This window comes from Lagenorhynchus albirostris, chromosome 8 (genome assembly GCF_949774975.1).
Source record: "Lagenorhynchus albirostris chromosome 8, mLagAlb1.1, whole genome shotgun sequence".
Classification (NCBI taxonomy): Eukaryota; Metazoa; Chordata; class Mammalia; order Artiodactyla; family Delphinidae; genus Lagenorhynchus; species Lagenorhynchus albirostris.
This window is the reverse complement of record NC_083102.1, coordinates 404353-429351: the sequence shown is the minus strand read 5'-3', so window position 1 is coordinate 429351 and position 24999 is coordinate 404353. Positions and strand designations below refer to the sequence as shown.

The 24999-nt window shown below is 44.5% G+C and overlaps 1 protein-coding gene across 1 annotated transcript in view; it reads right to left on the bottom strand.

The window, feature by feature from the left end:
- Positions 1-24999, bottom strand: part of NCAPG2 (non-SMC condensin II complex subunit G2) — a 61912-nt gene that overhangs the window by 12945 nt on the left and 23968 nt on the right. The window contains exons 12-23 of the mRNA XM_060156260.1: positions 24088-24267; positions 22860-23012; positions 18550-18772; positions 18273-18376; positions 14268-14441; positions 12284-12354; positions 11165-11318; positions 10891-11064; positions 10075-10191; positions 9849-9989; positions 4236-4335; positions 378-565 (exon numbers count right to left, since the gene is read on the bottom strand). Of these exons, the coding sequence (XP_060012243.1) occupies positions 378-565; positions 4236-4335; positions 9849-9989; positions 10075-10191; positions 10891-11064; positions 11165-11318; positions 12284-12354; positions 14268-14441; positions 18273-18376; positions 18550-18772; positions 22860-23012; positions 24088-24267 (1779 nt within the window). The remainder of the gene's footprint in view (positions 1-377; positions 566-4235; positions 4336-9848; positions 9990-10074; positions 10192-10890; positions 11065-11164; positions 11319-12283; positions 12355-14267; positions 14442-18272; positions 18377-18549; positions 18773-22859; positions 23013-24087; positions 24268-24999) is intronic.

Sequence of the window (24999 nt, the reverse complement as noted above, 5' to 3'; positions counted from 1 at the left end):
CATTTTTTTTAAATCCTTACTACTAACAGCTGGGCACTCACAAGCTACTGTATTCATTCTCTGCTTCTGTCCTGCTGGGCAGAGGAGCTCTCGGGTCGCTGGCCTACTGACCTGAACACGTCAACACTGTCCCCAGACTGGTGGCCGGAGGTGAGCCCCTGGCCTCCCTCGCCTCCTGCCCCAGAGCGTGCCACCCCAGGGAGAGGGCTGGCAGCACCAGCTGAAGGTGGCACCTGGCAGCCACTTCCTGTCTGCGTGGCACCTCTCCCCACCCGATAGCCCCAGCGTGTGAGCAGGCCTGGCTCCGCGCACCCTGCTCCACCAGGTGGGCGCTGTCCCTCTAGTCCCTCTGTCCCGCCCTGGGGAGGCTCCAGTACCTGCAAGCCTTCTTCTGGTTGCTTCCTGAAGCTCCGCGCCATACATTCCAACATTTGCTGAAATACTTTCTGCACCAAATCAAACAGTGTTGAGACTTCTTTCTCTGAATCTGCTTTCTGCGTCAAGGAGCTTCTGGTGACCTCTTTCAGAATGCCAAGAAGTAATGAAACATAAAAGAATCCCTTCACTGGAAAGAAAGTTGAAAAAAACAGTTATTTAATCACACAATTTAGTTGAAATTATTATTTTTTTTCACTTAACACATGTATATTATGGTAACTTAAAAGAGACTGTTACTGGTAAGCCAATACCAGGTTGGTCAGATTAACATAAAATCTAACAGACATACATACCTACGACTTGCTCCTTTTATTAAATATATAAAGCCGATGCCTTCAATAACAGTAACAGCCCACCTGGCTCAGGCACTGAGAAGCACTGCATGTGTGGACAGTGTGGTTCCCTGAACACCTGGGTAGAGGATGTGTCTTACTTTTTCACACGATGGTGACATCGCTGACGGGTCTGAGAGGAAAGGCCCTAGAGCTCTCAGACTATGACCTAAGAATCTCCGAGGCCAACTCTGTTAAATCCCCAACACTGTGTAGTTTGTTGGTGTCTTTCTCTCCTTTCCTGTGTGGCAATGATTTGGTAAAAATTTGGTAAAATGTTTTCAGAGTGTGAACTCAATTCTACAATTCATGCTGAGGACCTTCAATTTTCTTTTTTGTTTCTACCCAGACTGGCCTGTAAGCTGCACTGCAGCTTACAGCTGCAGTTTGCAGCTGCACTGCAAACAGAGCCAGAGGCCGCGCCCTCCCATGCCCCACTCTGCACCCATGCTGCACCTCGCACTGCCCACCACTGACTAACCTTCAGGTCTGTATGCAGGGCTGCATCCCTGGTGGACTGGGCCGGAACCATGATTCTTCCTTATATACATTTAAAAGTATATACTATATAAACTATACATGTATATTTTTTAAAAACCTGTCACATAGAAAAGCACAGAAATAATGTTCCTCGTTAAAAGATTAGTATCTAGGGGACAAAGCGTTATGACCTCTCCTACCTTACATAGGAATCATGTGGCCCTAATAGGGAAGCTCCTTGATTTATGAAAGAGATTAATAGACATAGAAGCTCTGCTTGAGACAGAAGTAAGAAACTAACCCCAAATCCAAATCTATCTCCTAAAGTAAATAAAAGAAATGGTCATGTTCCAGTTGAGTTGGCCCCTCAAAAGGTGTATGGCACTACCAGAATCAACACAAAGTTTGGAGAGTCTTTGCAAACTTAACAGAAACTTTCAAGAAACAAATCTCTTTATCTAGAAGAAGGCAGAGAGATACATTCTCCACATATCAGTCATTTCAGTGAAGCAGGCAGTGAGGCAGCAGCTCAGCAGAGGCCAACACGCTGAGGGTGACGGGGCTCTGAGGACAAGGGGGCCTGTCCCCTTGCATCCACCCTCAAGGTCCTGGTGCAGTGGGAGAACCTCATACTAACTAGTGTCTTTACTACTGACAAAAATCTGAAATGTTGAAAGTTTCAGTTGAAAGTTATTTCATTACATTCAAGCCATATGTGCGTTATAACCAAATATATATAGGTAGTGGTTAAGTAGAGTATGATAAGTTACTAAGGTAGGTCAGGATTTGCAGCCATGGGAAACAGAAGGCCCTCACTTTGGAAGTTCTTGCTTCTCTAGAGTGACTGGTGCACAGGGATGGCTAAGCTGGGGTGACGTGGCCCAGCACCGACGGTCGCATCTCAGGCCACCATGAGTCTGTACGCAAGGAGACGCTCACTAGCCCATCCCAGGGCAGCAGCCACCGAGAGCCACGTGGACCCAGGCCCCTTTCTGTCTCAGATGGGGTGTGCTGTCCTGCAAGCCCCTCCTGCCCGGCTCTACACAGGAGGCTGTGGTCCCCATCAATCCCCCTTTACCTTTGCACTGACCACAAAGCCCATTATTTACTGTAATATTTACTTATTAGGAATTCAACCTTCCTCGTAGTCGTGCTAATTACTTTTGGGGGCATTATCATTTCCTGGTGCTGTCACGCGGCACCGGCCCACAGTCCACCGCAGGCATCTTCTCTCACAAGCCCCGTCACTTCCAGTGCCTGATTTTGCAGAACACACAGAGTTTTTCAAAACACACATGTTGTGTTATAGCAGAAACACCTGCATTTTTGAACTGAGCTGTTTACATCTGGGTTATATGTGGGAACTCAGCTGTATTCAAGGACGTCTCTTCCAGAATATGCATTTCAGCATGGAGAACGCCGTGCTCAAATGTTAATAATATAAATGTGACTGAGTTTTAAATTTAAATGTTCTATTAGGACTCTTTCAAGTAGAGCAAGTCCAGAGAACAGGCTCTGGGCTTACCTAGCAAAACTGCAGTATAATCTCATTTGTAACAGGACTACAAAGAATGAGCACACAGTTGATTCTCTCCTGGGAAATCCCGATTGTTAGAATGTATAAATACAAAGATCATTTCAGCTTGGTTGAAGGTAAGGTCAGTAGCTTACCGGCTACATTGGAGATCTAAAATTCTTATTAGTTCCTTGGAAAATTTTATAAATACTAAAAATAGATTTAATCCTTAGGGGAAAATAATTCTTAAATGATAAATTGAGTTTAACAATGCAAATCATCTTTAATGTTTCAATCATTAAGCTTAAGTTTAAAACGCTGTTTTCACAATAGAAAGTGAGAGTTATAAAGACTTAAACAAAGGAAAAAGATTTTAAAACAAAAAACATTTGTTCTATTTAATATTTAGTCTTTGTGGATATTGTAACCAAATGACGTAAAATCTTGCTTGTAATTACAGATTAAGGACACGTACACTCGAGACAGCAGAGCAGAGTGACTGCCACCCCAGCACCCATGCAGGCCAAGTGCCAACCTCAGGGGCAGAACCATGAAAGAAAGAAGCTGTGGGGTTTGTGGCCAAGACTTCCCCGGGGTCTGCACAACGATAGTCAAGACTACAGCAAAAGACCCCAGAGAGCTAACTGCAAACTTCATGTTGAATTTGGTAAATGATAATACTTTCAATCTCTGTTAGCAAATATTTAGGCTTAAAGAAATTCAAATTATGCATTTCCAAGCTTCTAGGGATCTCAGGAAGAACCAACTGTAGCAACGGGGTGTTCTGTGCCGACTCGGCTGCCCCAGGGAGGCAGCGGGCAGGGGTCACAGCCCTGCGGTGCCCTTCTCAGCCAGCCCATGACCCGAGGCAGAGGAGGCATCCTGGGTCCACCCACACTCCCCCCGCCACAATGAGACGGGGCTGCAAGGATCTGGCCCGGCCCCCCGGATGCGATGCTCCAGATAATCGAAGCCCAGCCCACCTGGAAGGAGGCCAACTTCTCACTCACTCACTGAACACATTTAACTTGTGTGGACGCCATGGTATGAGTTACCAGGGATCCTGTCCTTGGGGTGACAGCAACTTCCCAGTGGTCTCGGGGGGCGGGGGGGGGGACATTAAACAGCTCCTGACTTGCACGCAGACGATGACAGACACCAGACAGGAGCAGCAGACAGGCTGGGGCCGTGCTGGTGACCACACGGCAAAGCAGCTGCAATCACGCAAACCACCGGGGGAGGAGCACAAGACCTTGCCAGAGACTCTGCACTTGGTCACGTCCGAGCCAGAAACACCTCTGAACTTCCTGGCTGCCTCAGCCTGTTAATTCCTCTTTTGGTGTCAGCTAGTTTGTGCTACACATCTATCGCTTAAAAACAAGAGTCCTGACCAGCGAAGTGAGGGAGGGAGAGAGGGGCTGGTTCTGACTGCTAGTCGCTCTAAACTAGTCCTTTAATAAACGCAGTACCTGTTTGCATGATTCCCAGGCTCCGCTGTAAAAGCTGTGTCTGAAACATACAGTCACCAAGGCCGACCACAATGACATCCTTGCATACAGTCAGGTAGGTCTGTAAGAGAGGTAGACATGATGATGTGATTTCCCATCAAAAGCCACAGAAGGGACAAGAGGGGACATCCTGCTGGTCAAGCTCCTAACATCTAAGGGTACCACTAGGGGTCTCATAAAGCAGATGTCTACAAAGATGCTTAAAAAGGAATTTCCATAAAAATACATTAATTCTCATTTCTCTTTCCATAAGAAATCTAGAAACACATTTTATGTTATCCACAAACATTACTGAACACGTGTTACGTGCAATGTGTCAAATTACATTAAAATTATGCAGTTTATGCTTTGCAAAAAGATAAACTCTAAGACAGCCTCATCCACCAGAGGGCAGACAACAAAAGCAAGAAGAACTACAATCCTGCAGGCTGTGGAACAAAAGCCACATTCACAGAAAGAAAGACAAGTTGAAAAGGCAGAGGGCTATGTACCAGATGAAGGAACAAGATAAAAACCCAGAAAAATAACTAAATGAAATGGAGATAGGCAACCTTCCAGAAGAAGAACTCAGAATAATGACAGTGAAGATGATCCAGGACCTCGGAAAAAGAATGGAGGCAAAGATCGAGAAGATGCAAGAAATGTTTAACAAAGATCTAGAAGAATAAAAGAACAAACAAACAGAGATGAACAACACAATAACTGAAATGAAAAATACACTAGAAGGAATCAATAGAAGAATAACTGAGGCAGAAGAACGGATAAGTGACCTGCAAGACAGAATGGTGGGATTCACTGCTGTAGAACAGAATAAAGAAAAAAGAGTGAAAAGAAATGAAGACAGCCTAAGAGACCTCTGGGACAACATTAAACGCAACAACATTCACATTATAGGGGTCCCAGAAGGAGAAAAGAGAGAGAAAGGACCTGAGAAAATATTTGAAGAGATTATAGTCAAACACTTCCTTAACATGGGAAAGGAAATAGCCACCCAAGTCCAGGAAGCAGAGAGAGTCCCATACAGGATAAACCCAAGGAGAAAAACGCTGAGACGTATAGTACTCAAATTAGCAAAAATCAAAGACAAAGAAAACTTACTGAAAGCAGCAAGGGAAAAACAACGAATAACATACAAGGGAACTCCCATAAGGTTAACAACTGATTTCTCAGCAGAAACTCTACAAGACAGAAGGGAGTGGCATGATATACTTAAAGTGATGAAAGGGAAGAACCTACAACCAAGCTTACCCTACCCAGCTAGGATTTCATTCAGATTCGATGGAGAAATCAAAAGCTTTACAGACAAGCAAAAGCTAAGAGAACTCAGCACCACCAAACCAGCTCTACAACAAATGCTAAAGGAACTTCTCTAAGTGGGAAACACAAGAGAAGAATAGGACCTACAAAAACAAACCCAAAACAATTAAGAAAATGGTCATAGGAACATACATATTGATAATTACCTTAAACGTGAATGGATTAAATGCTCCAACCAAAAGACACAGGTTTGCTGAATGGATACAAAAGTAAGACCCATATATATGCTGTCTACAAGAGACCCACCTCAGACCTAGGGACACATATACGGACTGAAAGTGAGGGGATGGAAAAAGATATTCCATGCAAATGGAAATCAAAAGAAAGCTGGAGTAGCAATACTCATATCAGATAAAATAAGACTTTAAAATAAAGAATGTTACAATAGATAAGGACACTACATAATGATCAAGGGATCAATCCAAGACGAAGATATAACAATTATATATGCACCCAACATAAGAGCACCTCAATACCTAAGGCAACTGCTAACAGCTATAAAAGGAAATTGACAGTAACACAAAAATAGTGGGGGACTTTAACACCTCACTTACACCAATGGACAGATCATCCAAAATGAAAATAAGGAAACAGAAGCTTTAAATAACACAATAGACCAGATAGATTTAATTGATATTTATAGGACATTCCATCCAAAACCAGCAGATTACACTTTCTTCTCAAGTATGCACGGAACATTCTCCAGGATAGATCACATCTTGGGTCACAAACCAAGCCTCAGTAAATTTAAGAAAATTGGAATCTTACCAAGCATCTTTTCTGCCCACACGCTATGAGATTAGAAATCAATTACAGGGAAAAAAACTTAAAAAACACAGACACATGGAGGCTAAACAATACGTTACTAAATAACCAAGAGATCACTGAAGAAATCAAAGAGGAAATCAAAAGATACCTAGAGACAAATGACAAGGAAAACACGACGATCCAAAACCTATGGGATGCAGCAAAGGCAGTTCTAAGAGGGAAGTTTATAGCCATACAAGCCTACCTCAAGAAACAAGAAAAATCTCAAATAAACAATCTAACCTTACACCTACAGGAACTAGAGAAGGAAGAAACAAAACCCAAAGTTAGCAGAAGGAAAGAAATCATAAAGATCAGACCAGAAATAAATGAAACAGAAACAAAGAAAACAAAGCAAAGATCAATAAAACTAAAACCTGGTTTTTGAGAAGATAAACAAAATTGATAAACCATTAGCCAGACTCATCAAGAAAAAGAGGGAGAGGACTCAAATCAATAAAATTAGAAATGAAAAAGGAGAAGTTACAACAGACACCACAGAAATACAAAGCATCCTAAGAGACGACCACAAGCAACACTATGCCAATAAAATGGACAACCTAGAAGGAATAGACAAATTCTTAGAAAGGTATCACCTTCCAAGACTGAACCAGGAAGAAACAGAAAATATGAACAGACCAATCACAAGTAATGAAATGGAAACTGTGATTAAAAATCTTCCAACAAACAAAAGTCCAGGACCAGATAGCTTCACAGGTGAATTCTTTCAAACATTTAGAGAAGAGCTAACACCCATCCTTCTCAAACTCTTCCAAAAAAACTGCAGAGGAAGGAACACTCCCAAACTCATTCTATGAGGCCACCATCACCCTGACACCAAAACCAGACAAAGATACTACAAAAAAAGAAAATTACAGACCAATATCACTGATGAATATAAATGTAAAAATCCTCAACAAAATACTAGCAAAGAGAATCCAACAACACATTAAAAGGATCATACACCATGATCAAGTGGGATTTATCCCAGGGATGCAAGGATTCTACAATATACGCAAATCAATCAATGTGATACAGTATATTAACAAACTGAAGAATAAAAACCATATGATATCTCAATAAATAAGAAAAAGCTTCTGACAAAATTCAACACCCATTTATGATAAAAACTCTCCAGAAAATGGGCATAGAGGGAATCTACCTCAACATAATAAAAGCCATATACAACAAACCCACAGCAAACATCATTCTCAATGGTGACAAACTGAAAGCATTTCCTCTAAGATCAGGAACAAGACAAGGATGTCTACTCCCGCCACTATTATTCAACGTAGTTTTGGAAGTCCTAGCCACGCCAATCAGAGAAGAAAAAGAAATAAAAGGAATACAAATTGGAAAAGAAGAGGTAAAACTGTCACTATTTGCAGATGACATGATACTATACATAGAGAATCCCAAAGATGCTACCAGAAAACTACTAGAGCTAATCAATGAATTTGGTAAATTTGCAGGATACAAAATTAATGCACACAAATCTCTTGCATTCCTATACACTAATGATGAAAAATCTGAAGGAGAAATTAAGGAAACACTCCCATTTACCACTGCAAAAAAAGAATAAAATACCTAGGAATAAACCTACCGAGGGAGACAAAAGACCTATATGCAGAAAGCTATAAGACACTGATGAAAGAAATTAAAGATGATACCAACAGATGGAGATATATACCATGTTCTTGGATTGGAAGAATCAATATTGTGAAAATGGCTATACTACCCAAAGCAATCTACAGATTCAATGCAATCCCTATCAAATTACCAATGGCATTTTTTACAGAACTAGAACAAAAAATCTTAAAATCTGTATGGAGACACAAAAGACCTCGAAGAGCCAAAGCAGTCTTGAGGGAAAAAAAGGAGCTGGAGGAATCAGGCTCCCTGACTTCAGACTATACTACAAAGCTACAGTCATCAAGTCAATATGGTACTGGCACAAAAACAGAAACACAGATCAATGGAACAGGATAGAAAGCCCAGAGATAAACCCACGCATCCATGGTCAACTAATCTATGACAAAGGATGCAAAGGTATACAATGGAGAAAAGACAGTCACTTCAATAAGTGGTGCTGGGAAAACTGGACAGCTACGTGGAAAAGAATGAAATTAGAACACTCCCTAACACCATACACAAAAATAAACTCAAAATGGATTCGAGACCTAAATGTAAGACCGGGCACTATAAAACTCTTAGAGGAAAACATAGGAAGAACACTCTTTGACATTAATCACAGCAAGATATTTTTTGATCCACCTCCTACAGTAATGGAAATAAAAACAAAACTAAACAAATGGGACCTAATGAAACTTAAAAGCTTTTGCACAGCAAAGGAAACCATAAACAAGACGAAAAGACAACCCTCAGAATGGGAGAAAATATTTGCAAATGAAGCAAGGGACAAAGGATTAATCTCCAAAATATATAAACAGCTCATGCAGCTGAATATTAAAAAAACAAACAACCCAATCCAAAAATGGGCAGAAGACCTAAATAGACATTTCTCCAAAGAAGACATACAGATGGCCAAGAGGCACATGAAAAGCTGCTCAACATCACTAATTATTAGAGAAATGCAAATCAAAACTACAATGAGGTATCACCTCACACCAGTTAGAATGGGCATCATCAGAAAATCTACAAACAACAAATGCTGGAGAGGGTGTGGAGAAAAGAGAACCCTCCTGCACTGTTGGTGGGAATGTAAATTGATACAGCCACTATGGAGAACAGTATGGAGGTTCCTTAAAAAAACTAAAAATAGAACTACCATATGACCGAGCAATCCCACTACTGGGCATATACCCAGAGAAAACCATAATTCAGAAAGACACATGCACCCCAATGTTCATTGCAGCACTATTTACAATAGCCAGGTCATGGAAGCAACCTAAATGCCCATCGACAGATGAATGGATAAAGAAGATGTGGTCCATATATACAATGGAATATTACTCAGCCATAAAAAGGAATGAAATTGGGTCATTTGTAGAGATGTGGATGGATCTAGAGACTGTCATACAGAGCGAAGCAAGTCAGAAAGAGAAAAACAAATATCGTATCTTAACGTGTACATGTGGAACCTAGAAAAATGGTACAGATGAACTGGTTTGCAGGGCAGAAATTGAGACACAGATGCAGAGAACAAACGTATATGGACACCAAGGGGGGAAAGCGGCGGAGTGGTGGTGGTGGGATGAATTGGGAGATTGGGATTGGCATGTATACACTATGTGTATCAAATGGATGACTACTAAGAAATAAATAAATAAACATACAAAAAAAAAAGATAAACTCTAGATATTCAGATGCCACTGTAAGTGTTTAAGAAGAGCAGCAGTACTGGCTAAAGTTACAGCTTTAAATTAGAAAATAAAACCTGGAAGCACATCACAATTTGGAGAAGGGTCTCTGTGTCTAAAGACTTCTAACCTGGATAATCTGTTGATAAACGACCCTGTGAAGCTTCAGATATTCTTCTTCTTGATCTTGGATAAAAGATAAAACTTTGCTTTCTAACCAAAACCCAGTGTCTTCCAAAGTGGACAGGTAAACTTTGCCTTCTGAGCAGGACTGTCCAACAACAACAGAAGACAGGTTAGTCACAGAGCCGCTGGGCCAATTCGCCCCATGTCCTGACCCAAGCTGGTGGACGCACCTCGTGCTGAAGATGGATACTCAACCGACAGTGGAGGCTGAAGGCTCGCAGGGCAGCGCCTTCACTCAGGTGGTGAGGGCTCCCACCTGGCGACTGCAAAATCGATTCCAGATCCACCTGTGAAACAGGACATTTGCAGGCTAGGTTCCGGCTCAGCAGGCAGCGCATGAAGTGAGGACACAGCTGCGCCAGGAGAGGGCTGCCAGAGCAGCAGGGCGAGTGTCCTCCCTCCTCCAAGCCTCCCGTAAAGGGACAAGAAGACACCTTTTCATAGGTGCTGCTCAAGGAGCCCTCAGGATCAAGCTCGTCCAGCCCTTGCCCCCTGCAGCCCCCGCTGCCCACCTCCAACCCGCCGACATCCGATGTCTGGTGCTGATAGGCGGGAGCCTCTGGCAGCAGTGTCAGTAACAGGCTGCTTCCGAGGGCTGGCCTGGAGGAGACGGCCGAAGAGTCAGGACGGGGAGAGGAGACGGGAAATTCACGGGACTCGCTCTCCAAAGGGCCCTAGAAAAGCCTGCCCAGGACTCAGGGGGCTGGAATTCCCTCGTCGATGAGCAGGGCCAGAGCAAGGGGACCTGGGGTGGCGGGCCGTCTTCCTGCTGTCGGGCCTGTTCCGACAGACCGGCTCACCCTCAGAGTTGGCCTCAACAGGACACTGGGCTCTGAACACGACTTGCTAGAAAGACCAGGGCCTGGAAGTGTTCACCCAGTCCCATCCCGCCCCCAGGTGAAAATTTTACACTATAAACGTGGAAAACTTAGACCTTACCCTATCGCTCAACTTCCACGGCATCTGCATCTGTTCTACAAAGTTACCTTGGATGTTTCAAGGGCTTTCAAAAGACGGTTCAGTTTCTTCTGGGGCGCGGAAAGCAGGCACTCGCGATTCTTCGGGTGGGTCAGCAAGTACTCAACGTAGACCAGCGCCAGCCCGGGTTTGACTGGGCGCGGGTCCTGGACCCGCACCTTCCGCTTAGACGCAGAGTTACCCTGAAAGCGCAGAGTGAGTGAGGCACATAGCAGGAAAGCACGTGAGTTCTAGCATACAGCTACCCTCCTTCAGCAAACTTTAAAAATGACACACGTGTACCTTGCTCTGAGGCTGCTCTTCCGGCAGCGAGTCACAAACAAGCTCCAGGATGTGTCCCACTTGCCCCCAGGAGCAGAGACAGTCTAACAGAATACAGTAGCTCTTGTCGGCTGTTCCTTCCTCTTGGTTTCTTAGTGTGGAAATCACACCACAGCTGAAAATGCCACATATATAAAATCATATCTAATATCTCAATAGCAATTTCTCACTTTTCTAAAAGGCGGGGAAAATGAAGAAGCTAAAAACTGAGGGTACATAAGCCCTTCCTATCATGGGAACTCTCAGACATTCTCCACCGCAGGAAAGATACACTGTTTTCCCACAATTACTACGCAGGACAAGGTCCAGTACAAAATGCTGACTGTGAAAGCAGCTTCAGGGCCCTAGATGTGAGGCACCGAGGACACGCCAGGCACTTACAAACCCTGGCCTTTTGTTTCTGTGTTGCCTCTGTCAGACTCCAGAGTAAAGATCCGTAATCTGGGGACAATACTTTTTGTTTAGCATCAAAACATTCTTTTCTTTTATAAATACGAATAAAAATAAGTAATTTTTACTGAGTTAATAACCAACACCCTAGCGCAATGCTGCCCAATAAAAAACACAATGTGAGCCACAAAAGCAGGCCACGTGTGTCATTATAAAGGTCCTAGTAGCCACGTCTAAAAAGGCAAGATTAATTTCAATAATGTATCTTATTTAGCCCAGCCTACCCCCAACATCCTTTAAGACATGGTCACTGTAGAAAACTACTGATGAAACATGTTACATCCCTCTTTCACACCAGGTCCCCGAGTCTGCATCACACCAGGATGCACACACAGCTTGCCCCAACCCAGACTCCACATTCTAAGCACTCAGAGTCACGTGTGGCCAAGGCTCCGTGGTGGACGGCGGGATGGCTCACGTCTCACCATCTGGCACTTGAACAACGCCAGACTCTCAGTTTCCCGTGGTGGCTTCCTGTGTCCCTCAGCAGTCCCGGAGCCCTGGAAGCCACATCCCCTGCTCTCCCTGCCACAGGGGAGGAGGCCAGGGGCAGGGAGCACAGCACTGGGAGCTTGAAGGTCACGCAGGAGTCGCCAAGTGAGACCAGGAGTGCACGGAGAGGGCGGGCACCTGAAGGTGGGCACAGCCGAGGCCGGCATCAGGGAGGCCAGCACAGACAGAGGGGTCTTGCAGCGATCATCCTGAAAGCATGAAAAGACACACAGCAACAGGGAACGTAAACAATGGGATCCCAAGGGCCCCATGACTCCCAGGAACCCATTTTCAAAGCTGCTTGGTAGGAATTAGAGTGATGCTCTCAACACACAACAGGAGGACTTAACCCCTTGGGAAGCATTAGGTTTGATAAGTCTTCTCAAACTTTTATAGGACACTTTACTACTTTCTGTGATGAATTATTTGAGCAAATATTTATTAAGCACCTACTGTGTACCAGGAGATCCTTGGAATACAGCAGTAACCAGAAGAGACAAAAGTCCTTGCTGTCAAGGCACTGACTGGTATTTGAAAAACAATACCGATGAAAGGAAAAAAAAACCAACTCTATATACTCAGTGTGTCCTGAGTATAAAACTCAAGGGAATGAAACTAGTCAGAAAAGTTCCTAAGTAAAATAATCAGAACAGAACACCTTAGGAAGACAGTGCAGTGCAATGGAGCTACCTGGCCAAACCCAAGTTCCATGAGATGCCACACCCCAACCAGCTGGTACAACACACGGAGAAGGGCTGGTCTCTGAGGGCGGGGCTTTGGCAGGAACCAAGTGAGGATGCCACCTCGGGCCCCACTGCAGCTACATCACCACCACTAGTATTATCACAGTAACAGAGCAGACAGACCAGACTCCATCAAGATCACTTAATAAGAAACACCCTTGGTTGGATGAGAGGATGAAGGAAGATGGGCCCTAAAAGGAAAAGAAACAACAATTTTCCTGGACATATACATGAAACAGAAACAGGTGCAATGTCACCATCTGGCCTGTAATTAACCTGCATTCAGTCAGAGTGAACCCACCCTCACCCCCAACTCCCAATAAAGAAAATGTTTTCTTGATGTTACAACAGTCGGCTGGCAGCTACTCCTGATTCCACTCCATGTGTGGCTTACAGATGCCTTACCCACTTATGGGCCAACCACAAGGTTCTGGGAGGTACTGAGGGCAGAGAAGCTCTCTGGCCAGAATAATTCGGGATTAAAGACTTAATTCACCACCTCCCTTTTCCTGGACACACCCAGGCCACACTGTTCACCTGTCATCTCGTCTGGTATCCTATGGCCTCTATGTTTATCTTCTAATTCTCAACCCCATGTGATTATCTGAGCTTTTAAATGTCCTAGTGACTTGGGCAGCCTTGACTATTTACCTTCACAGACAGGTCACGTTTGCATTTCAGAGGCAGGATGGAGCTCGGAGACATAACAGTCACAGAAATACGGCTCAGAAAAGCTAAGAGGTCCAAGGTCACATGAGCAGTTGTAGAAGAACCAAAAGTAAACTTTACCAAGAGAAGGGTGATTCCTAAGACCTATGACCTTTCTATATTTAAGCCACGCTTTCTTCACAATTAGGAATAAATTTACATTTCTACATAGCAGTTTTATTTCCATCGGTTTTGAAATATGGCCTTTACTCAGAAATAGAAAGTCAAGGAATGAGGAAGTTTCCTTCCTCCAAACAGAAGTTATGCACACAGTTCTGTCTGTCTCAATAACACAGACACAACTCGGATACTTCAGAAACATGTGCTTGCCGGATGCTGTCAAATGCCTAAAATTGCCCACAAAACCAAGGTGCTTCTACATCTTGATGTTCACAAACTCCTCTTTCTCAATTCCCAGCAAATCAAACCAGATTCTAAAATAGTGTCAGGCCATTAGAGATAGAAAACCAGTGCTCCCCAGACAAGTCTCCGGGTGAAGGGATGGAGGCTGGAGGACACGTGGCCTCACCCCGTGAAGGGCGAGAGGCCGAGCGTCCTGCGGGGTGGGCGGTGGCTCAGCCCCCGCCTCTGCAGAGGAGGAGCAGGTCCAGAGGCTGGTCCTGCACAAATGTGACCTGGCGCGCCTGCCTTAGCAGGGTGGCCCGTCTTACCTTAAACGCTTTCATGTACTCTGGCAGCATAGAGGCGAACTTGCTAACGGTGTACACTCTGGCCTCTTTGTTATTCTCCATACTCCTGTGAATGCTTCTCCAAAGAATCACAACGATCTCTAACAAACCCGCCATGGACGCAGTATCACTTATTGACAGCGTTTGGTCCAGGGCCTAAGATACAAAAAATTGTACTGTGAAAGAATCAAATCATAATCACTCTGAAGAGAACAGCACCGTGTCTAAAAGCACATCTCAGAATTCCAGACCTAAGGCAGAGATGGAAGGAGAGGCAGATAGAACCCCTAAGACTGTGGTGTGATGTCTGATGGGATTGACTCCCCCTCGACCGTGGGCTGCTCTGGTTTGTGGGCTGGCAGGGAGTGACAGCACCAGGTGTCTGCGTGTCTTCTAGCGAATCCTTCCTTGTCTGCGCAGAGGGGTGGGGCCGCCTCCCCAGCACCACATGCTCGCCTGCGCGTGCTCCACTTCAGATGCCAGCCCTGTCCGGTGACTGTGACAAACTGACAACTTGCCACACAGGCCATTTCCTGGAAGGGGCTACCTTGAGATGCAAAGCAGGATTCATTTCAGGTGCTGGTATTTTTGTGCTACTCAGATGTAATGGGAAAAGATACGGCGAACAAATTAACTTAATTAATGAGGGCACACAGAAAAAACAAAAGTAGTTGCTATATGAAGTTAGATTTTTCAATAGGCACTAAATACCCGGAATGACTTATGGCTAAATTTAAAAAGCAATGAAACTACTAAAGGCTTAGATACTACTATGAGAATGATATAGATAACAAATTGACAAAACTTCAATCTGTATTTAATTTTACTTTTTACATTCTAGTGATTAGCATAGCACTCTTATCATTAAAGTCCCCTGAGAAAGCCACCATTTCTCCTTTACAAAAATATGCTAAGTTCCTAAGTAAGATTTCATTAAACAGAAAGCAGAGATTTTTAGTAGATAGCAATGTGAAAAGGTAAAAGAACCAATTCAAAAAATTATGCTTTAAGCCATTAAATATTCTTAGAATGACAAAATCCAGACGGCAAATTGTATATTTTTTCTACTACCGGTTACAATAGAGCACCCTTGTGTTTTCTAACGGTACAGAAACTGACCTAAAATGTGATAAGTGCAGCTTTCTCAATAATGTCTAGGTTCAATATGGGGGTGGAGGGTTCCTTCAGTATTTGAGAACTGTAACAGTTTTCACTTTTTGGCGAAACCACTTCCACCATCCATCCATCAGTGTGAAGGGGTGGCCCAGAGGCGCAGGGCCCCGCGAGCCTGGAGCTGGCATCCCAGTGAGGGTTTCTAAAGTTACAGGATCACTTTCCTAAAAAATCCTGCCCACCCAACCCATATCCTGAGGGGAAAACTCTGAAAAGAGGAACTCAGATCCCACCAAGAAAGCAGAACTAGCTCCAGATGCTCCCGGCTGAGGGCTTCCTGAGCCCAGGCTGAACAGGCCTATGAACTGATGGATCTGCCAGGCAGATTCGGCCGTTAAGATGACATCAGGCTCTTCTCTCTCCTCCCCCTTCTGCCCCAGCGGACAGACAGGGCAGGGGATGCTGAAGCGGGGGGCAGGTGGGGTCCGGGGAGTGCTCCCCCCAGCCCCCAGGCAGGCCGACTGAGCCCCACACACCACCCGCCGGCGCAGCCCCAGCCTCAGCGCGGGGCGGCCCTGTAGGCTCCTGGCTCTCAAGGGCCGAGGGCCTGCATCCAGGGCGGGGACATGGAGACAGGAGCGGCCGGACAGCGCGGGAGCCTCACCCTGCAGCCAGCGTGAACCACGTTTCATCAAAAGGGCAAAACTATCTTCTGTGACTTCCTTTTTTTTTGGTTTTAATTGAAGTATATTCAACATCTTGTGACTTTCTTTTAAAGGCCAGTACCCTAATCTACATAGCACCACAAAACTACCCAAAATTTTTACTTCAGAGGTACATACAAGCATGAGAGTTTGTTTACAAGCTTAAGATACTGCTTATAAGTAATACGTTTCTAAGTCTTAAATGTTCCTTTTTTAATGATATAATTGGTCACTTTGGATTCTGAAGAAATACCAGCTATATAGCTTCCTTGATAAATTACTTTTTCAAAGACAATTCTAAATAAAGCTCATTCCCAAAAATTCAACCCCACGACGTTTCTAGTAGAATCTTAGGGCAGTGGCGGTGAATAAATCCTTAAGAGCGCCACCACCCATCTAGTTGTAAAATACGGTAATGTCCAGACCCAATCTACGTGTGCCAACCCCAGGTCAAATTAAAATATACAGAAGCTTCAAAATGGAGTAAAGACCTAAATGTAAGGCCAGAAACTATAAAACTCTTTTAGGAAAACATAGAGCACTCTATGACATAAATCACAGCAAGATCCTTTTCGACCCACCTCCTAGAGAAATGGAAATAAAAACAAAAATAAACAAATGGGACCTTATGAAACTTAAAAGCTTTTGCATAGCAAAGGAAACCACAAACAAGACCAAAAGACAGCCCTCAGAATGGGAGAAAATATTTGCCAATGAAGCAACTGACAAAGGATTAATCTCCAAAAGTTATAAGCAGCTCATGCAGCTCAATAACAAAAAAACAAACAACCCAATCCAAAAATGGGCAGAAGACCTAAATAGACATTTCTCCAAAGAAGATATACAGATTGCCAACAAACACATGAAAGCATGCTCAACATCACTAATCATTAGAGAAATGCAAATCAAAACTACAATGATATCATCTCACACCAGTCAGAATGGCCATCATCAAAAAATCTAGAAACAATAAATGCTGGAGAGGGTGTGGAGAAAAGGGAACACTTGCACTGTTGGTGGGAATGTGAATTGGTACAGCCACTCTGGAGAACAGTATGGAGGGTCCTTAAAAAACTACAAATAGAACTACCATAGGACCCAGCAATCCCACCACTGGGCATATATCCTGAGAAAACCATAATTCAAAAAGAGTCATGTACCACAATGTTCATTGCAGCTCTATTTACAATAGCCCGGAGACGGAAACAAACTAAGTGTCCATCATCGGATGAATGAATAAAGAAGATGTGGCACATATATATGATGGAATATTACTCAGCCATAAAAAGAAATGAAATTGAGCTATTTGTAATGAGGTGGAGAGACCTAGAGTCTGTCATACAGAGTGAAGTAAGTCAGAAAGAGAAAGACAAATACCATAGGCTAACACATATATATGGAATTTAAGAAAAAAAAATGTCATGAAGAACCTAGGGGTAAGACAGGAATAAAGACACAGACCTACTAGAGAATGGACTTGAGGACACGGGGAGCGGGAAGGGTAAGCTGTGACAAAGCGAGAGAGAGGCATGGACATATATACACTACCAAACGTAAGGTAGATAGCTAGTGGGAAGCAGCCGCATAGCACAGGGAGATCAGCTTGGTGCTTTGTGACCGACTGGAGGGGTGGGATAGGGAGGGTGGGAGGGAGGGAGATGCAAGAGGGAAGTGATATGGTAACATATGTATATGTATAACTGATTCACTTTGTTATAAAGCAGAAACTAACACACCATTGTAAAGCAATTAAAATATATATATATATATATATATATATATATATATATACAGAAGCTTAAGGTGAAGAAAACTGGGAAAAGAGTGTCAGCAATAATAATTTTTCCTTTGTATTAAATCCTACTCAAACTCCACAGTGAACTACAAAGGATACACAGAAATTCTTTCTAGAAAATTACTTATGATCCTCCAAAATAATTAGGTGAAGTATCAGCACTAAAGGAATAAGTAATTTTATTACTAAGGTAACGGCTTGTGGAAATAACACCTCTGCCTTGTTGCCCTGCCCTTCTCCCGCGGGAGAAGCACCCGTCCGGGTCCCCACCCCCGTGGCCCCGACCCCGTCCGCGTGGCCCTGTTCCCGTCCCCGTGGCCCAGGCCCCAGCCCCACGGCCCCAAGGCGGCGCCGGGCAGCGGCGGCTCGACTCACGCTCACGTTCTCCTTTCCCGGCTCCTCACTGCCCTCCCCGCATGCACTCAGAGCCCTCCGGATGCAGGCGTTCAAGCAGTGGCGAATCACATGAATCAGCTTTGCTAAAATGTGTGAGACAACCAATAATTAATTTACGTGTATCTTCAACAAAATTTTCTAACACTGAAATTATAATCCCACATAATTAAAGTGTTACTTTACGGGAACTCATTAAGAACCACACTGAGCACGAAGCAAACACGCCAGGCTCACGGCGCGGGGCGGGGCTGGGTACCTATGTTGGTACAGGCCGTGTGCTCGTGCGCGTGCTGGTAGAACCTCCGCGCAGCCGCATGGTTCATCTGCAGCAGCGTCACGCAGCGCTCGCACCACACCTCCTCGGGCTGGTTCACGGGCAGGAAGGAGTTGAAGATAAGGCCCACCAGGCGCCGAGTGACGGGCAGAGAGTCCGACTCCAGACGGACCAGAATGTGCTCCATGGGGCATATTTTCCAAAACTGTGGATAAAGCACATGTGCAGAAGGAGAGTATAATCAAAAAGGAACTAATTTCTACATTCAAGGAAATTCATCTCAAATGATTATACCAGAATCTGTGACTCTTCTGTAGACAAATTAAAATAAACCCGTATTTTAAAAAGCACTGACACATAGGGCAGATAAGCACAAGGCTGCTGGGATTAATCATAATCCATCAGGACCATCAGTGGACCCTCAAATGACAGTTATGATTATCAGACTAATAATTTTAAAATTTCCTAAAACACCACAACTTTGGGCCCATTAATATGAAAAGTGAATTTAAACATCTACAACAGGTTTGGCACAGAAAGCTAAAGTGAGTCTCCCGTTTCCCACCTCGGACACAGAGGCACCCCTCACGGTCACCCCTCCCGCCCTCTACTGAGTGCTGCCCGGGTGGCCACAGGCCTCCTCGAGCCGCCTCACAGCCACTGCCCACACCTGCACACGGCAGGACTGTCATGCTGCCCCTCAGCGTAAAAGCATCAAAGTCGTTCACTGCCCACAGAAAAGGGCCAAACTTCTCAGCAAGAAATGCAAAACGAGGGGAAACACCACAGAATAATGGAAATAAAATAGACTCTGACGGTACAGTGTTCAAATCCTGTCTCTGTCACTTGTGCAAACACTTAACACTCATCTGTGTAAAGGGGACAGCACCACTGACACAGACTTTCCTCAAGGACCTGGTTCTCATGACCGTCCCCTCTCTCCAGGACTTCCAGTGGACCTTTCTCATCAGCACTTAAGTATGCTCCCCGGCCTCCTCCCCCCCACCCCCCACCCAGGGACCGGTTCCCGCCAGCTGCCCGCCTGGCCCTGTCCTCACTCCCACGATACCTCAGTCCACCCTCCAGGTCAGAAGGACCTTGCGCATTCAGACAAACATACTCCCCCTCTCCCGAGGAAATGCCTGAGCATCCGACACTACGACCGTTCTCCGACATGCTCCCGGAACACTTCCACGCGCACACTTGGTGTTTCTGAAATAGTCACTGTAGTAAAGACAAGTGCCGCCCGACAGCCATGCCACCGGCTGAGTGTCAACCCCGGAGCGGCTGGCACAGCGACAGACAGATCCCGAGAGGGAAACCGAGGCACTCAGGAGACCAGGGGCTTCTCAAGCCTCAACACCTCGCAGAGTTCAGACCTGCTGAAACCAACACACCCAAGAAACACTGTAGGTCACAGCACTGAGACTGGATCGAGGGGCAGTGCCTAAAAGAGAGGGTTTTCACATTGGAAAGCTTGGCTCCTGAGCCCTCATGGAGACCAGACGACCTTGAACAGAAACTAGCGATCGGCACTTACACCAAATGCCAAGGTTCCACGGGTTTTTCTTGCAGTGAACATTCCCCGCAAGTCTGCCTTTCCAGAAACTCCCCATTTTAACCTATTTTTCTTTGATTCACTTTTTCTAAAATAAAATGAAGAACAATTCTGATTAGTTTAGGGTTCTTCAATTACCTGAGGTTTTATTTTATCTAAACATACTACCCACAGGTTGATATTAACATCAGACAAGACCATAAACAAAATTGCTAACTGGTGTTTCATTCCTAATGTTAAAAATAATTGCATAGGGGCTTCCCTGGTGGCACAGCGGTTAAGAATCCACCTGCCAATGCAGGGGACACGGGTTCAAGCCCCGGTCCGGGAAGATCCCACATGCCGGGGAGCAACTAAGCCTGTGTGCCACAACTACTGAGCCTGCGCGCTTTAAAGCCCGCGAGCCGCAACTACTGAAGCCCGCGCGCCTAGAGCCCGTGATCCGCAACAAGAGAAGCCACAGCAATGAGAAGCCCGTGCACCGCAATGAAGAGTAGTCCCCGCTCGCCGCAACTAGAGAAAGCCGCGCGCAGCAACAGAGACCCAAGGCAGCCAAAAATAAAATAAATAAAATTAATTAATTAAAAAATAATAACTGCATATTAAAAAAACCCATTTTTTTTAATAAAGACGTTTCAATATTAGTAACTGTTGATTTGGCCTAAATCTCAGGTATACAATACTAAAAATGTAAAATTTCGAAACCAACAGTAAACAACTTGAAACCCCTAGCACTGACAATGAAAATTATAAACAGAAGCCTACTTAACTAAGTTGGTAACTGCCCCTTGGCCACAGGACATAATTTTATCTAATCAGCTTTAATTCTCTACCATGTCATCGTGCCCAGGGCCTTCGCACATAAGATGTGGCTCCTAGATCCTGAGTGCAGCACTGCCAGCGTTCACCAAGGAAAGTAAGGAGGTATATATACCCCTCACTCCTTCAAAGCAATATGTAGGAGGCCAGGCTGCGCCAACGTGCACTAACAACGCAAGCACGGCCAGTGTCAGACACTGCAGTGGCACACTACCTGTCACGCCAACCTGCTGGATGATCGACCCCCCTTCCTGTTAGCTGCCTCTCCGCAGGCCTGTCAATCTCTGACCTTGATTTTCAAGGAGAATTAGCTGGTGCGCCCATAACAAACCTTTCCAGAGACCTCACAGCTAAATCACGCTCTGCCTTGCTTGTGCAAGCCAAGGATTGACATGAAAGAACCACCTCATTAAAACATTACTCTTCCTTTTCTGCTCTTACTACTCCCCCAAACCCCAAACTTTCCAGTCAGACATTTTGTCCAGGTCTTCCCTGTTCTCCTGGGAAGACCCACAAACCTCAGAACACCTGCTCTGCCCACTGCCTCACCAGCCATCACCTCAGTGATCCTCTGCAAACAGATGCACACTTCAAACAAAACACTAGCGGAAACTCCCGTTTCAGATTCAGAACTACACTTTCAACAGGCTGTTATAACAAAGCCAACCGAAATTGCAGCCAGCCTTTTTGTTAACAAAATTGACATGCCGATTCTAAACTTTACATGGAAATACAAGCGCCCCAAACCACCAAGAGCTCTGAAAGAAGAGCAGAGCGGGAGGACACACACTGCAAGACTTCCTGCCAAGCTGCAGTGAGCTCAGAAGTACGGCCCTGGCCTGAGGATGGACAGGCAGAGTCCAGAAACAGACCACACACAAGAAACTGATTTTCAACAAACGTACCAAGGCATTACAACTGGGCATGACGTGGGGTATCTGTACCACATGGGTCACGTAAAATATTCTATTTTTCTCATGAAAAAAGTTCACACTTCAAAATTTGAAAAGCATAAAATAATGCGTATCCTCTGCAGCGGTAAGGCCTCCCCAGCACCCTGTCTCTAGACATCCAGTCCCCTCCCTTCGCCTCAGAGACTGGTGCCGATTTCCTGTTTTCTGCCAGGGATGTGTGAGCCGTAGCTGAGCAAATGCACACATATGTTCCCCGTCCTATGGAGCCGGCAGACCCTACAGCTCTTCTGCACTCGCTCCCACGCGGCTCGCTGAGTGGCCCTTCCTCCTAAGTGCGCTCCTCTTTGTGGCCGCATGGAAGCATTTCCTGGCACGAGTGCACCCCAGGGCCATGCGCTGACCCTACGCTGACCGACACGTCAGCTTGTTCCCAAATCCTGGGCCTCGACACAACAGCACTTTAAAGTAAATTTTAGAGAGCTACTGTGCAGAGAAGAAAATTCAGTGTTAGCAAATAATAATGCAGAACCTTATAACTAACATTTTTAGCCAAAAGCTGAACAGAACTAGAGTTAAGGGAAAACACTCTCCCCTCAGTAGTTTACACCAAAATGCACACAAACCAACAAATACCTCCTTGCTTCCTCCTGTAAACGTGGGGGGATGGGGGTCTCATACTCACCATTTTCTCAAGTAATATTTTAAGTGCTTACTGTGTGCCAAGCATTTAAATATTTCAACAAAAACTTTCATGTATAGGATAAAAATATAATTTAAGGTGGGGGCTGCTTGCATTAATGTCTTTCAAAAAGAAAACATACATTGACAAAACAAATAAAATTTTATGACACAAACAACTAGTAGAATATACCAGACACCAACTGGTTTAAAATGCAGTCACTGAAACTCTTGGAATTAAAACTGCTTTGTCTTTTTGTTGTTGAAAATAAATGTACTTATATATTTCGTGTCTTAAGTAAGAAAATCTCTGTTCACCTTACCTTAGCAGCCCTCACAGCCTTAACTTTCAGCAGCATATCAACAAAAGCCACTCTCACTTTCTCCGAATTGTCATGGAGACAGTACTTCAACGCTGGCAGAAGTTGCTCTAATAACGGGTGGCTTAATTTATTATCCAAAATTATCGGCAGGCACTACAAGAAAGGAGAAAGATAAACAGTTCAAAATTAGAACATAAACCACGAAAAGTTCAGGTAAGAAAAATTCAGTTCCATCTTTACTAAAACTACTAGTGAAATACACATACCCACAGAAAATAACTCTTTTCTAACACCTCTTCATATAAAAAGCATATTTTAATGAATTAGTATGGCTTCAGTGCCTGATAATCAGCTCATCCCTTGCTTCATTCAAACAAGCCTGAAGTGGTTACAAAATAATTTTTCGGTGCTTTCGCTGAACTACACTTTAAAGGGTTTTATTACAGTTGAAAGAAACCAGAGGACCCTGGTGGAGAGGCCCCAAAGCTGGAGTCTAAGAGTCCTTTTAGGTTCTCTTAACATCCCACAGATTCCCTGTATTTCCTGACTCGATGCTGCATGAAAACGAGGGGGCACAGGGCCCGCACGGCTGTGCCCACACCTCACACAGGCGTCCGAGAGACCGGCGCAAGCTCAGACCAGACACGCACGTCTGAAGAGCTGACGCACTCCACCACCTTCTCTTTCCAGCTCTTAGGATATACATTTTTATGAGACTTTATATTTTAAAGATCACTGAAATGTTTACAGATGAGCTGATAAATGTCCTGGATTTGCTTCAAAGTAATGGTGTGTGTGGGACAATGGATGCAGCTACAGTGAAACAAGAGCGGGTGCACCCTGAGAACTGCTGAAGCTGGGTGATGGACAAAGAATATTCTGTAGGCTCTTATTTAAAGTGCATAGAGTGACACACAGTACACACACAAAGCCCATTCTAATGTATAAAAACGTTAAACAATTTTAAATACACGCAGCTACTACTCTAAAACGCTATGCCCTCCCCCCAACACATACACTAAAAACTAGTATTATTTCAAGTAGACTATTTTTTTAGAAACCACTTTTCTTTTGTTTTTTTAAAAGGTTACTTTGGATATACAACGAAAATGTCAATAATGCTATATTTATGGAGTAGGGCTATGGGTGATTTCTAAATTATTCTTTCTCTGTATTTGAGAACTATTCTACAATAAACAGGCATTGCTTATATAATTTAAAACCTTACCTTAAAGACAGAACAGCGCACGTCAGCAGAGCTTGTGTCAAACGCCAGCTCCTCAGTTACTTTCTTGAGAAGGTCAATAAGAATGGTCGGAGGCAACATCTCCCAGTATTTGGAAGTTATTTTACAAACACCAAGGATCCCTGTGGAACGGACCATCGGATAAGGATCTTCTAAAAGGCTCTATAAGTACAAGAGGGAAAGAGCCTTAATTATCTTATATTAGTTCGTTTTTTATCAATATTGGCTTTACACACGGGCACAGTGGGCAGTCACAAGCTAACAGACGTTTCAAGTCATAGAGTCACACACAGACTCGGGGATCTTCAGTTTCTTGTCGTTTCTGCAGCCGAGTGTTTAAGGACATCCAGACGCAGGTTGTGCCTTACTTGCCAACTCTGTCTGCTGGACTCTGCTGACAGCAGGGCCCCCGACACAGGCCCTGCCATGCAGAGGGACACTCAGGGACTTCGGTCAGTCCTGTGAGACACAACCTATTAAACCACTCTCATGAATTTCCAAAATGCTGTAATGCACTAAGCCCAGAATAAAGGGACGCTGCTTGTAAAGAACCGATCCAGGCAGTGGGCGTCCGGGGTTGCTAACAACATTAAGTGGCGACGACGTTATGCACCCCTGATGGACGGACACAATAGCCGTGGAGCATCTAACACAACAAACGTGACCCCAGTCAACTCTCTGTTTAACCAACTTACAGGAAATACAAAGGGCAGAGGCACGTATCAGTGACAAGCAGGCTAGGTTCTGTGGGAAATGAGAATAACTGGGCTTCCTCAACAACAACAAAAGCAAGCAAAATAGAAAGAACAAAAGAGAGAGGGAGAGGGAGTGACTGCTAAGTGGGAACTGATCGTCCAAGAGATGAACACACACCGGCCGACCACAACACAGGTC